Source organism: Geospiza fortis, unplaced genomic scaffold (assembly GCF_000277835.1).
Source record: "Geospiza fortis unplaced genomic scaffold, GeoFor_1.0 scaffold174, whole genome shotgun sequence".
NCBI lineage: Eukaryota > Metazoa > Chordata > Aves > Passeriformes > Thraupidae > Geospiza > Geospiza fortis.
This window is the reverse complement of record NW_005054480.1, coordinates 235,548-249,802: the sequence shown is the minus strand read 5'-3', so window position 1 is coordinate 249,802 and position 14,255 is coordinate 235,548. Positions and strand designations below refer to the sequence as shown.

Genomic DNA, 14,255 nt, shown 5'->3' with positions numbered 1-14,255 from the left:
CATTCTGAGTTCAGCTGTTATTTTACAAGCTAGGTACCATTGACATTTGAAAAAATATATTATTTTGTATAGAAAGAGGCATTTTTAGTCATAAAATGGCTCAGAGCCTAGATCATCAAAGGTAAGTGTTCCCAAAGTAGTCACTTCAGAGGCAAATTATTCCTTATTCACAAGCTCATACAGTGGTGTCACAAGGGGAAAGTGGCAAGTCCTTCACTGAGATAGTGAAAAAACCTTCTTTTACGAAAACTGCACATGTTTTGACTTCATTTTATCAGTCACCAGTGGCAACCACTGCTTTGGAGCTTTCCATGGACATTTTGCCTGACCATAGGCCTGTGGCTGGGCTTTTGGGATCCACCTGGAGAGATCACTGCTTAGCACAACACAGGCAAGCAGATCCAGAGAGCACCTGGATTCATAACAAGATCTGTCTCACCTGGAACTGCTCACTATCTCCCAGAACTGCAAGTTGCTTTCTTTTTGCGCCAAACTAGCTGCAAATAAAACAAAATACTTCCCTTTCTAATCTGTTTCTGAGCTAGAATAGTCTCCCTGGATCATAATCAGCTCTGCTCCTGGCTTCAGCTACACAGGTATTTGGCTCAATTAGTGCAGTAATAAGGACAGACAGGTCCCTTGACAGTTTCCCTTCCTTAATTTGTTTTACTCTGTAGGAGCCATGGCCAGCTAATGGTCACTGGGGAAGAGCAGGAAGGCTCTGGATTAATATTGACACCAAGGTAGCACGGTGGGGTTGGGACACATCTTTTCCAACATGAGCCTGGACCACCCCGTCTTCTATTGCAGTTTCCTCTGCTGATCCAGTCTTCAGGCACACAGAAGTATTGGCTCAGGAAGATCTTCAAACCCAGGACCCATCACATCACAAACCCCTTTTTTCATAGCCAGGCCTCATCCAGCTGTAAACACTGGACCTGCAAGCTCCTGGCAGGGAATGTCAACCTAGGGAATGGCCTAAGAACATTTGTAGGCTGAAGCTTTACAGTCAGCATATCAGCCATCACTGTGAAGAGAAGCCAGGTATTTTCTCTGCTGTAGCAAATTCCAGGAGTCTTGCTGTTCTGATCTACTCTGTAGCTGGATGGAACAGCAGCTGCTCGAGTTTTCAAAATTCCTATGATTTCAAATGCATAGCTAGAGGTGCCAAAAGGCACAGAGAAGCATGTCCTCCAATAGATCTGTAGGAATCTTTTATTTTATTTCCTTCCCATTTTGGATATTTAAGATGGCAACCATCCGTCTGACCCAAAGATGTCTCAGTGGTTATGCTAACAGAAATCTGACATCAAAGACATTTCAAAGCTGTTGTTGAGCATGTTGAGTGTGCCTTGAGGCTGAAATTTCAGTAAGACAAAGGCTGTGGCTTATGCTAGCTTGATTCTCCAACCTAGTGTAAGCAGAGTCCTCATACAGCTTCCCTCCAGCAGATAAGCTGGGTTAGATAACGCAAAAGACATCTGTGAAAAATTTTTATTTTTCCTGTGAGATATTTTGATAACAAAAACTACCACTATGTCCAACACAAACAAATTCAGAATTCATCATAAAAATAAAGGGGAAATGTCAACCTAAACCTTTTATTCCTATAGAAAGATATTTCTGCCATTAAATATCTTTATTGGCGATCTGGAAGAAAAAAGAAAATCAATGCAGAGAATATTTTCAGATGAGACGAAAATTGGCAAGACAGTCAATGAGGAAGATTGATTGGCTAGGGTGAACTGGGTCACTTGCTGAATTCAGTGGAACTTAAAAATCTGCTTTCATAAAGAAAGGAAAAGGAAAGATGAGAGGTCATATATGAGGGGGGGCTATATGCTGAAGTTTGTGACACTGCAAAATAGCATCATAGTTATCACAAACTACCATCTGACTTTGTGTTTATAATGTAATGGAAAAGGTGTAATAACTAAAATTTGAGGCTGAAAAAGTAACAGAATACCAATGTTGTGTGCAGTGACAAATTCAGATTTGCAAGTTTGTGCATCTGCACTTCGAAATTACATTTTTAAGCTTTCAACGAGAGCAGAAAAATTAAAGTGCATGGAATAGGCCTAAAGAAACTCAGTGTATTTATCTCATTTAACAGAAGAGAGAGATGACCAAAGTTTGCAAGCACCCCTCTGTGAAATAGATTTCTAATGGAAGTTGCACCTATTCCTGGCCTGAAAAGAAAGAACACAGTCCTGAGTTTGGAAGAAGAAGGTACAAAAATGGCAGCTAGCAAAAAGCAGAAAGCTTGAAAAATCAATATCATGGAATGGACAGAGTCAGTCACAGAATGGTTTGGGTTGGAAGAAAGTTAATAATTTTTTTTCAACCCCCTGCCATGGGCAGGGACACCTTCCACTAGACCAGGTTACTCAGAGTCCCATCCAGTCTGGCTTGGACAGGTGCTGCAGTCCTGTGACCATTTTTGTGTCTCTGCTCTGGGCTGACTTCAGCAGGGTGTGCTGGGAGCCCAGGGCTGGATGCAGTGCTCCAGGTGGGTCTCAGCAGAGCAGAGCAGAGGGGCAGAATCCCCTCCCTGCCCTGCTGCCCACAGGCTCTGGATGCAGCCCAGGACACGTTTGGCTCTCTGGGCTGTGAGTGCCATGGCTGGGCCATGTGCAGCCTCTCACCCACAGCACCCCCAAGCCCTTCTGGGCAGGGCTGCTCTGGGGCTGGTCATGCCCAGCCTGTGCTGGTACCAGGGGTTGTTCCAGCCCAGGTGCAGCACCAGCACCTGGCCTTGTTAAACCTCATGATGTTCCCATGAGCCTGCTTCTTGAGCTTGTCTGGGTCTCTCTGGATGGCATCCTGTCCTTCAGGTGTGTCAAACCACCTCAGCTTGGTGTCACCTGCAAACTTGGTGCGGGTGCACTTGATCCCTTTGTCTATGCCATTAATGAAGATATAACACTGGTCCCAGTAAGGGCCTCTTTGTATCCCACTTGTCGCTGATGTCCTTTGGGGCTCAAAGGTGTTGACCTCCACCCTCTGGATATTACTATCCAACCACTTTCATATCCATCTAACAGACCAAATTCATCTCTCAAAATCCATCTCTCTCCCTAAATGAAACATGTCATCTGAACAGCCCAGCTCACGAGCACACAAAATGTGCTGCTTTCACCAGGACACAACCTCCACATAGCTCAAACTAAGAACATAGATTTCCTTTGATCAGAACAAGTACTGTTAAGGACACAACAGTCCTCTTACCAGCAACCTTAATTCACTAATCTAGGGCTAAATATTTACAGTCATTCCCTGAATAAATAAAGATAATGAGAGGGAAGAAAGAAACCTTTTGCCCTTGTAGCTCTAATTTACAGTGGGTTTGGCACTCCATATAGTGCATATCTTCATCTCAGCAGGCAGCTCTCATTCAGGAGGGACAGATGTCATGGGCCATTACAGAGGACACACAGTGTTCTCCCTTCAGAGATTTATTTTATTGCTTTTGCTATGAAAGGTCTTCAGGCTCAAACACCTAAGAGCCCCATGTGTGTGTGCACAAACAGTGGGAGTCAGTCAGACTCTTTAAATCTGTCTGGGGACTCTTGGTAACTGTGAAGCCAATTCAGCACCAGCTTCTCACAACTGTTGGCCACTAAAATACATCCAGGGAAACCAAAAGCTTTCAGCTCTGAGCCCACTAGATTTCCTGTATGAAACCAGCATAATAAATCTGGCCACCAGGAAACAAATAGCTTTTCTGAATAACACTTTCTTCCTCAGTGGATTGATTATATATTTAAACAAAAATCCCAAAGAGATCATCTATGGTCAAGATATTATGCTGTTTGTGCTGTCATAATTGTCACTATATGCTGGAAAATTCTGCCAAGAGGAAAGACAGGAGAGGGTCCCCTCCAGCATCCTGCACAAAACTGCAATGAAGGCACTCACTCATCCAAATGTGAACTCCAAGGATGTGGCAGCTGGTAGGCAAACTACCCAAAAGTTTCTGTCCTGTGAAGGGCACTGGCGAACACTCTCAAAAAGAACATGTAATTTCAGAAATATTGGACCTATCAGTTTTGACATTGTTCATGATTATTCATGAAACCTGAATCAATGCAAGAAAGGTTTCAAACACTACAATACTCTACTTTTCAGAAAGTAAACTTTCTAGCACAGTTTGTTCCCACTGCCACTTCCCATTTACACAGACATATTCTTTTCCAAGGGTAAGGGGGACTATATTGGATGGAAAATTCCAACTCCAGTTTTGGTTACCTTTCTGCAGTTTCAAACCCAATAAAGGTCATGGCCATGTCAATCACAGAACCAGAATAAAAGCTCCCTGAACAAAGTTTCCAATGTATTAGTGGCACTTCTTACCTCCTCACAGGGTTGTTACAACAGCAGTCAGTGAACCCTGAGATATGGGTTGCTCAAAAGATTTGTTGAGCTTGGTAGAGAAGGTTTTTGTGTTCTCCATCTCGCTAATCTTTGGGATACCATGAGTCCAACAAGGCATGAAACACACATTTCCCATTTGGAGGGTGACTGCAGGTCAAGCAGACTGATGCTGAGCCCGAGTGGGTGTTGGAAAGGCAGAGCAGCCATGGATCCAGAGCCCCAGCACCCTCGCACAAGCCAGCACTGCCTGCTCCCAGCAGGGTCCTCACGTAAACGGGGGTACCCTGCTCAGCCAGGCCACCCCTGTGGGAGGGCAGAGGGTGCCAGCAGGAAGCTTCAGCCAAAATCTGAAATTTGCTGATCATGTAACAACAATAATTGCCACGACACGTTCTTGCTCCCATTAACTACAGCAGGATCTGGCAGCTGCAACATCCCCTCTGCCTCCTTGCCTGAACACAAACTTGGAAGAGAGGCAGGAACAGAAATGAAGTGACCCAGGAGCAACAGGGAGCTGCCAGCTGCCAGGTGGCACACAGGGAGCACTTGCTGACAAGAGGGATGTCTGCTGAAAGCAAACTCCTGCCTCATGCTGGAGCCTGTGGGTGCTCAGTCTAGATTTACAGCAAAACTTCAACTTTATAGGGCTGTGAAGCTGACACCAGCCAGGCTGAACATCTCATCAGATGGGCAGGAGGGTGAAATCAGTCACTTCTACATCCACAACTGCTAGGGGACAAAAAATCTCACTTGTCTTCCAGCGAGTGTGGTACTCCAGTGACTCGCAATGACTACCATGAAGGCTGGGACTAGTGACAGTGTCACACAGAAAAGAACTTGAAAAAGACCACCATTCATTAGCCTTCAGACAGGCACTGCAGCACAGGACAGTGATTTTATCAGCCAGCACTGTTCATTATGAGTCTGATTCATGCTCCCATTTGTTATAACCTGACAATATTTTTACTTCCAGAGCCAAGCAACAAGGAAATATACTTCCAAGTGAACACAGTGGTAATTAAATGTCAAGCTTCTTTAGTTCAGCTATTGTATGAAACAGATAACAGATACAGGAGAATAAACAGGAAACACAGTGTCTCCATGACTGCCATCTGTATAAATAAGCATGTGGGGAGCTTGAAGGTTCACTGCATTTCTGTTCACAGTGAGTCCTGATGGGGTTGCAATAAAACATTCCCTCTCTGATAGTTCATTGATCAGCTTCCCTCACCCTGGAGTTTTCCTTATGGCAGTTTCCCATTAGTGCCACATTTGCCATCACTCAGCTATGACAGTGTTGCAAGGGGGAGCTTTCCTTATCACCAGCACCAGAGTAAACTGCAGTGCCCTCTGCCCAGACTGGTGGGTGAGATGGGTGCACTTGATCCGCCATGGCACTCACAGCCCAGAGAGCCAAACGTGTCCTGGGCTGCATCCAGAGCCCCGTGGGCAGCAGGGCAGGGAGGGGATTCTGCCCCTCTGCTCTGCTCTGCTGAGACCCACCTGGAGCACTGCATCCAGCCCTGGGCTCCCAGCACAGGAGGGACAGGGACCTGCTGGAGTCAGCCCAGAGGAGGCACCAAGGTGATCAGAGGGATGGAGCACCTACATTGTGAGGAAAGGCTGAGAAAGCTGGGATTTCTCGGTCTGGAAAAGAAAAGGATTTGGGGTGACCTAATTGTGGCCTTCCAGTACCTGAAGAGAGCCGACAAGAACAATGGAGAGAGACTATTTGTAAAAGCATCTAGTGACAGGACAAGGGGGAATGGCTTCAAACTGATAAAAGGTAGGTTTAGATTAGATATTAGGAAGAAATTCTTCCCTGTGAGGGTGGTGAGGCACTGGCACAGGTTGCCCAGAGAAGCTGTGGGTGCCCCCTCCCTGACAGTGCTCAAGGCCCGGCTGCATGGGGCTTTGAGCAACCTGGTCTAGTGGAAGGTATCCCTGGCCATAGCAGGGTGCTGAAACTAGATCATCTTTAAGGTTTCTTCCAACCCAAACCATCCTGTGATTCTACAATTCATTCTCTGATGTGTCAGCTTCTGGTTGAAGACACTGAATCACCAAATCCAGACCATCTCACCTGCTTTGAACATGACAGACATAGAGGTAACTCCAGAGATATAGCAAAAGACTGCCTTCCAAAACATCCCACCAGGAAAATATTTTCCTCTGTCTCAAATCTTTACCTTTTATCTAGCGAATGATAACTTGACGACTCATAATGCTAACAGTGAATTAAAAGAAGCCTTCAAGAATCTTGATATTTTCTTTTTTATTAGTTTGTGATACCAAGTTGGCATCAACTTGGTTATTTAGCAGTTCCTTGGTTTCCAGAGACTCCTTTAAAAACCCTGACAGAGCTTACAGACTGTGGTGGCCACTCTGAGGGTCCTGTGGTTTTCATTCCCTGCTGTATTTTTCACTCCTACAGCTGTAACCACTGCATCTGTAGGAGAAACTTGTACTCCTTGGTTGCCACATCCCAGGTTTTGCTCCTGTGAGTGTGCTGGAGGTATCTGCATTTGTTCACCAAGACAAAAGAGGAGGTTGGGATCAATCAGTGGTAGAAATAAGTGGTGGCAGAAATGAGCTCACCTCATGTGAGCTCCCCATGTTCTACTGATGGAATGAGAGCTAGGGAGGCTGCTGTGCTGGGCAGCAGCAATAAACCCGGTTTCTTACTAATCACCATTCTGAAACACAGTCAGATCAGCCAATCCAAGAGGTGTCTGGCACCAACTCCTGTTTTCCAGGGAACATGAGAATACATGAATACAAGGATAGGAATTTAATACCCTCTGAATACAAGGATAGGATATTCAGCAAGGCTGAAATTTCTCCTTCTTAAGTCTGCAATGTATTGTATTTCTATATCCACAAAATTAAACTATCAGTTCTGCTGCATCAAGCTCCTCTGTCTGGAGCACCCCAACTGAAATCCCCTCCTCTTACCTCATCCTGTCACCATGCTGGTTCAATTTCAAGCTGATGTGGACAGCCAACAGGCAGTTCCTTTGGTGGGTGCTCGTGGCAGGATGTCCACACCTCCACCTCCTCACCAGAGAGTTGGTGCATAAAGAGATAACCTGGCCTGAAAGGCTCAACAAGGGGGCATCTGGCACCAAAAGGGCTCCGGCCCCAACTAAGAATCAACATCTTAGTGTGGAGAGCTGATGTGGGAAGAGATAAAGGAAATATTCTGGACCAAGAGACCCTGTTTTACAAACTATGAATGACAAACAAGTTATCCCAGAGGCAGAAGGCCCCTACATACACACCCTGAAAGTGTGAGAGACCTCTCCACAGAGTTTGGATGCATGGTTACTTCCCTGGGGATTGAGGGAAAGGATCTTGATGTTTGCTCCACCAACAGTTGGATGGGAAGATATATTGAATCCTAACTTATATTACTTCTTCACTGGCTGAAACATTGATAGGTTAACCTCACACTGTATATACTTACTAGTAGTCTCTTTTTGTCCTTATTCCTGTGTAGTATTAGTTTGGTTTAAGTCTTATGTCTGTTAGCTTTGTGTCTATTAAATAAATAATCCATTCTATAATAGTGGAGATCAGTCATTGTTAAGGCAAATGAGAGTGGGTTTTGGGGTGCTGGCCACCCCAATAAAGCCACTGCCTGCTTTTTACACAGCTAGAGGCCTGGGCAAAAGGCAAGGACTTACCTAAACCCCCACATCCATTTGTGGCAGTGCTGCTGGGCCGAGCCACGGGGATGCTGTGAGCTGTGCAGAACCACAGGATCTGCTCGCCAGGCTGTGCTGAGCCCTGGCTCCTCCAGGAACGTGTAAAGGGACCTGGGAAAGCAGAGGGAGCTTCCACTCCCTCCTCAGATCAGCTCAACCCTCTCCCTCAGAGCACCTGTGCAGGGTGCTGCCCCATGGGCTGGACTCTCCAAAGCAAGAAGGAGGAAATTCCTGCGACTTCCACAGGGTGTTGTGAGGCTGAGCCCATGCAGGGATGCCGGGGGTGGAGTCTGGGGACAGAGTGAGAACTGAGGGTGCTCTCTGCCCGAGCCTAACTGTGCTCCTTGGCAGCACGTCAAGAATCAGGGCTGGTCTGAGCAAGCTCCTGGGCATAAGCAGCAGCAGGACTGAAAAACTCGAGTGTTGAGAAGATTCAGGGTGGGGGGCAAGGGGCATGATAATATTATATACAACTATTCAATAGACACAACAGACACTCTCACTCGCTGCCAAAAATTTAAGACATATCTGCTTAACCACTAGAAGTGGTAAGATTTCCTATATTTCATGGGAAATAACGAATCCTTTTAATATTTTTACTTAACGCCATATTCTTCTGCTTTTCCCCCTCACCCATTGTAATGATCTTTTTTATGCTGGAGTATCAAGCACCAAAACAACTCAGTGAAGAGGACCTCTGACATAAAAAATATATTTTTAAAGTTTTCTTTTTTTCCTGGAAATTCCATTGTACAAATCTTCTTGCACTGGAAACACAAAACACCAGAGACATCAAACATATGCAATGCCATTTATTGAAGCTTGAAACAAATATGTTATCATAGTTTGCTTTTTAAACCTTGAAATGTTAGAACAAGCTGTGAATGTGACAAATACACATTTTTCCTGAGCAATCTGTTGAAGCTGATGTGTCTCAGGCTAATACAATAATAAAATGATAATACACCTCTGCAGTTAGTATTCAATTCAGTTTTGAGACTAATGACCATCTGGGTTCAGATCATAAATCCACCTTTACTTAAGAACAGTTGTGTCATAATAGCAGTGGCACTGCTCTGTTAAACAGTTCATGTTGTCACAGTATTTTTCCTAAAGTTTTAAGCTGAGAAACAGTAATGACTGCATTTCCCTGGGTAGAATGATTATTCTGACTAATACCCATAATATAATTTATTCACTTTTTATTCATTTCAAATGAAATAACAGCTCCCTGAAGAAAACAATGGAGGCAGAAATGGTTTAACTCCATACTAGCCCTAAGGAGCACTGGAAAGGACAACTCCTGTAGGGATTTTCCTCCAACCTGCACCACATCCACTCAGTCAGCTCCTTTCGCATTAGCCCAGATACCTGGTGGCCTCCTTCTGCTGACCTCTGTGGGGAAAATGTTATGCAGGTACCTCTGTGCACAGAGTAATCTGACCCGGAACTTCGTCCCACCCAAATCCTACAGAAAGCTTTTGGGAATGTGCGGAGCACCTGCACTGCCCACCAGCCAGGCTGTCTGGCTGTCAGGGAGCTGCTCTACACCCCACAGCCTCAGCCCGAGCCCTGCCCAAATCCTTCCTGCATCAGGCACAACCCCTCTGCTCCTGCATGATTCAATACTTCTGTGTCCAGAGGAGCAAGAACTGCCCAGGGTTCTATTGCTCAAAGGGTCCCCAGAAGGAGAGAAGCAAACTGTGAAACTTAAAAAGCATCATGTCTGGCATTGGCCAGCAACACCACAGACATATATTACTGTAAGAGTGTGTGCATGCACACACATGCACCATTGAAAGTCATCCCCATGTCTGTTACCCTAGCACCACACTTTTAACAGTGGATTTTGTTTTATCAGCACCTAAAACTGGGGTTATATTGCCATCACAGAGGTAAATAAATCTAACCTTACCATGCTGCATATTTTGAACTCCCAGAGACTTCAAGTGAAGAAGTAAGTCCTTAGCCAAAGGACACAAACCTTTGAAAATGACAACTTGACTCGTGGCCATCACTAGGTTAATACATTATAGCCAGGTTGAAATACTTCTATTAACTTTCATAAAGTCTGTCTAGAAAAAAAGCTACTCCTAGTCACAGTTCTGTAACCACAGTGACACTTGGATTCACAACTATGTGACTCACCATATACTGCATAAAATGTGCATTTCCCTGTACTACAATCTGAAATTGCATAGTAAATAGGATGCAAATCTGAGATTTTCAGAAAAGCCAGAAGAACCAAGGTGTTTAAATCTTACTGAATTCCAAAGGAATCTAAATGTCTGCTCTTGTTTAGCTCTTTTCAAAATGCCCAGCTTTGTTCAAAAAGTCTGGTCTTGGTTCTCTGAAGTTTGTTTTGGCATTTTTTTCACTAGCAAAACAGATATGCTACTTGACTAGGGGTGCCCTCATGCCTGAGGCCCGAGGTATGCAGACACTACTCTGGGCCTCAGGCTGCTGTCCCAGGAGCCCTCAGCTCCACCATGATTATGGATTTACACTGTGGGAAAAGTCTGCTGTGAGTGAGGTGGCAGAGTGCTCTTGTGAACGTGGGCTTATGCTCTACCAGGAGACACTGGATGGCATGACAGCTCTGCCACTGAACATCTGTGTGAATTACAGAGATTCCAGTTGCTGGTTGGCCTTTACGCTGATGGTGTAAAATTGATTTCAAAATGTAGTACGGGTAATTTCCAGCTGAAATGCCTGCATGCCACATTTGAAGCTGCAGGAAAGGTTTAAGTCTGTAAAGCTGAATTCCATCACATAAGTTAACACGAAATTAGCAAAACTGTTTAGCTGGGCCAGCTCACTGCTCTTTCCTTTCTTTTTAATTTGTCAAAGAAGAGAAAGATTTCACTTTTTAAATGCAAAAGACTCAACTTCCAATTGTCCTTACCTACATCAGCTTAGAAGTCTTTTGCTTTCTCACTGACTCCTTTACTCTTCATGCTGTAAAGAGTAGAAAGCATTACAGTGAGGGTTCCTGGCTCCTCTATTCAGCACCTTTAACACTCTTGAACTAAATGGAGCTGACCACTAACATAAAACTGATGGAAGTGAGAAGTCAAGAGAAAGAGAACAACACCCCTTCCAAAGGGTAAGTTCTGAGGTTAAATTTTTGCTGCAGAACAAGTTGGTACAACCTTTATGCTCTATCAATTTCCTGACAGCTTTTTATGTGCTGCTGACATGTATCATTTGTGTCTGAATACCTGCAGCTACAGAGACTGGCAATAGCCTTGAGCTGGTTGCCTTATCTAATTTCAAATGGCCTTGGATAGTTAATTTCAAATGGAGAGGAACTACAGATGATACATAAGAATGTTACTGCCTGTCTAGCAAAAAGATCTGCAAAATCAAATTTTTCTTTATACTGAAATTATTCTATCAGATGGAATGTATAAAACTGTCTAAAAGACATTGCTGGATTTTCCCTTAAATGTGTAAAAAACCACATAGATATGGCACTTAGGGGTGTGGTTTAGTGGTGGACCTGGCAGCACTGGGTTAGAGGTTGGAACTGTTGATCTTAAAGGTCTTTTCCAACCTAAATTATTCTATGACTGTTAAGGTAGCAGGTGCAGATGTCTTGGCTTTTGTGGTACCAAGAAATGCTGCTTAAAACATATTTGGGAACTTAACACCCCACATTTTATGGGCTTTTCAGGTTAAAGCAAGACATTTGTAGCAAAAGAAAACTGTCAAGAACAGATTATGGCTGAGGTATCCTTTAGAGGTTCAGTCAAGTACTAAGCAAAGATTTTTTTTTTCTCCTGAAAACACAAGTTTCAATTCATCCTGCCTATCATAATCAGATATTACAAAACTCTGCTTTTAAGTTTATTAAGTGAGCAATGAATTTAGAGAAACATTGCCCACTTCACCTTGATTCCTAAAAAGGAAAGGCAAGAGACTATAAAGAGAACTGGCCCATGGCACAGGTATGTGTCTGTTGCCCCAAGGGCCACCTTCACTAAGCACTCTTGAGTAAGCAGTACTGGTGTTTCAAGTGGGTTTTGGAAAAGAGATGGAAGAACAAGTTAAACATTCATCACAAAAAATCAGAAAATTCTTGCAAGCCTGTTTCTAGTGTCTATGCATGCCTAAGTAGTACTAGCTGCTGGTACACTGAAATTTACATTATAAATTTTGGACTATTACAGAGAAAAAATGGAAGCAGTAAATTATGACTGATAACCCTAGGTGATGTGCTTTCCCAGTTTTGATCACAGATTTCAATTTATGCTGGATGGTTCAGAAAAAAAATAAGGAACGTAAAACTTGTATACAGAAGCTCTATTCAAGGAAACAAGAATAAAACAGCTAGTGCCAAGCTGCTTGGTTGTTGTTTTCTTAGTTTTGAGGTGGTTTTCTTCTAGATTTAGTGTAATTTTGTTGTTTGAAGCCTTTATGCTGATGCCCATATCTTGCTTTGTTCCGAATTTGGGCCTGACTACAGGTGAAGCAGCACTGAGTCTGTATTGATGGCAGCAAGCACTTGCCAATGCTTTTCAGCCTCTGGCAGAAGTGAACTGACAGCTGGTCTTTGCTGCAGGGCAGCCCTGTAGTGAAGAAGATGACAAGAATTAGCTGTATTTTGCTGACACACTCCCCATATTTCTAGAATTTTGAACTGCTCTATGCCAGACAGTCATGTCTGTTAAGGGTCTTATTTGTGGTGGCTTTCTCTTCCCTTGTATTATGGGTCAGCTTTACCTCCCACTGAAATTCTAGGATCTTTTAGTGAACACATGACCTTCTGTTTTGGAAAACACAACACTCATGACTGTTCAGTGAGATTTTACTTCTGTGGCAGACACAGCTGATCTATGTTTCCCACTTCAACTTTTCTGCTGACAAGGACTGCCAGAGAAAGCCTGGCAACACTGATTTGAATTTGGTACTGTTGCATTCTTGTGACTGCCCCTAAGATGAGCATCATGGGCTGCCAGGGTGCTGCACAGCCAGCCAGGGCAGGCAGAAGAGTGCAGACAATGCACATGCAACTGCACGTTCAGCTTGGCTATGCTTTGATTCCTGCAGCATCAGAACATGGCAGGGACTGCTGCTGTCTGTACCACCGTGGTGACAGGTCTGTGGCAGCTCTAAGGAACTGAGATGGGCCAGATTTAGCCAGATATTAGAAACTGGAGGTTCTCAGCTGTGAGAAGGCAAGGTGTGCAAAAGAAGGAAGATGGTATATTAGCAAGGCTGTTCTCCAGCAAATCCCTCAACACTGCAATGGGAGAAACTCAATGAAAACTTGTATAAAGGCAATTTAAAACAGATCAAAGCAGTTTTTTTCACACCAGGCTGTGAACCTTTAGAATGTCTGTCCTCAAGATATCCAGCCCCCGGAGCTGGAAGTTAGGGGTGGGAAGCAGAAAGAAGCTTCCATAACCCAGGAGGAGATGGTTAAGGACATGCTTTGCCAATTAAGACACTCACAAGTCTATTGGTCCAGACGGGACCTACCCCAGAGTAATGAGGAAACTGGTGAGAGAACTTGCCAAACCACTCTCGATCTCCTACCAGCAGTCCTGGCTAACTGGAGAAGTTCCACCTGACTGGAAAACAGCAAATGTAATGCCCATCTCTGGGAGGGTCAGAAGGATGATCCAGGGGACTACAGGCCTGTACAGCTACCTGAAAGGAGGCTGCAGTGAGGTGGGGGTCAGTCTATCTTACCACACCTACAGTGAGAGAACAAGAGGAAATGGCCTCAAGCTGAGACAGGGGAGGCTCAGATTAGCTTTAGAAAACATTTTTTCACTGTTAGGGTGGTCAGGCATTGAACAGGCTGCTCAGGAAGGTGGTGGAGTCACCATTCCTGGAGGTGTTCAAGAGGCATCTGGATCTGACACTGGGTGATGTGTTTGAGTGGTTCAGGGGTTACAGTGGCACAGCTGGGTGGATGGTTGGACTGGACAGTCTTAAGGGTCTCTTTCAGCCTTGATGATTCCATGATTTTGTGAACTTGCTGCCACAGGAGAGGGCGGAAGCAGACAACACCACAGTATCAAAAAGCATTGCAACATATTAATGAAAGTTTAAATAAAAAGGCACGACATGGAGAACTTTTAATAGTCCTAATATACATCAGCTGGAAATGCTGGAGGACTATCATGGAAATGAATCTCAGGAAAGCTCCAACCTCTGGCATTC

The 14,255-nt window shown here is 44.3% G+C and overlaps 1 protein-coding gene across 1 annotated transcript in view; it reads right to left on the bottom strand.

The window, feature by feature from the left end:
* Positions 1-8,876: 8,876 nt before the first annotated feature.
* Positions 8,877-14,255, bottom strand: part of ADAMTS12 (ADAM metallopeptidase with thrombospondin type 1 motif 12) — a 144,731-nt gene continuing 139,352 nt past the window's right edge. Inside the window, exon 25 of the mRNA XM_031063069.1 lies at positions 8,877-12,652. Within this exon, the coding sequence (XP_030918929.1) occupies positions 12,444-12,652 (209 nt within the window). The 3' untranslated portion in view covers positions 8,877-12,443. The remainder of the gene's footprint in view (positions 12,653-14,255) is intronic.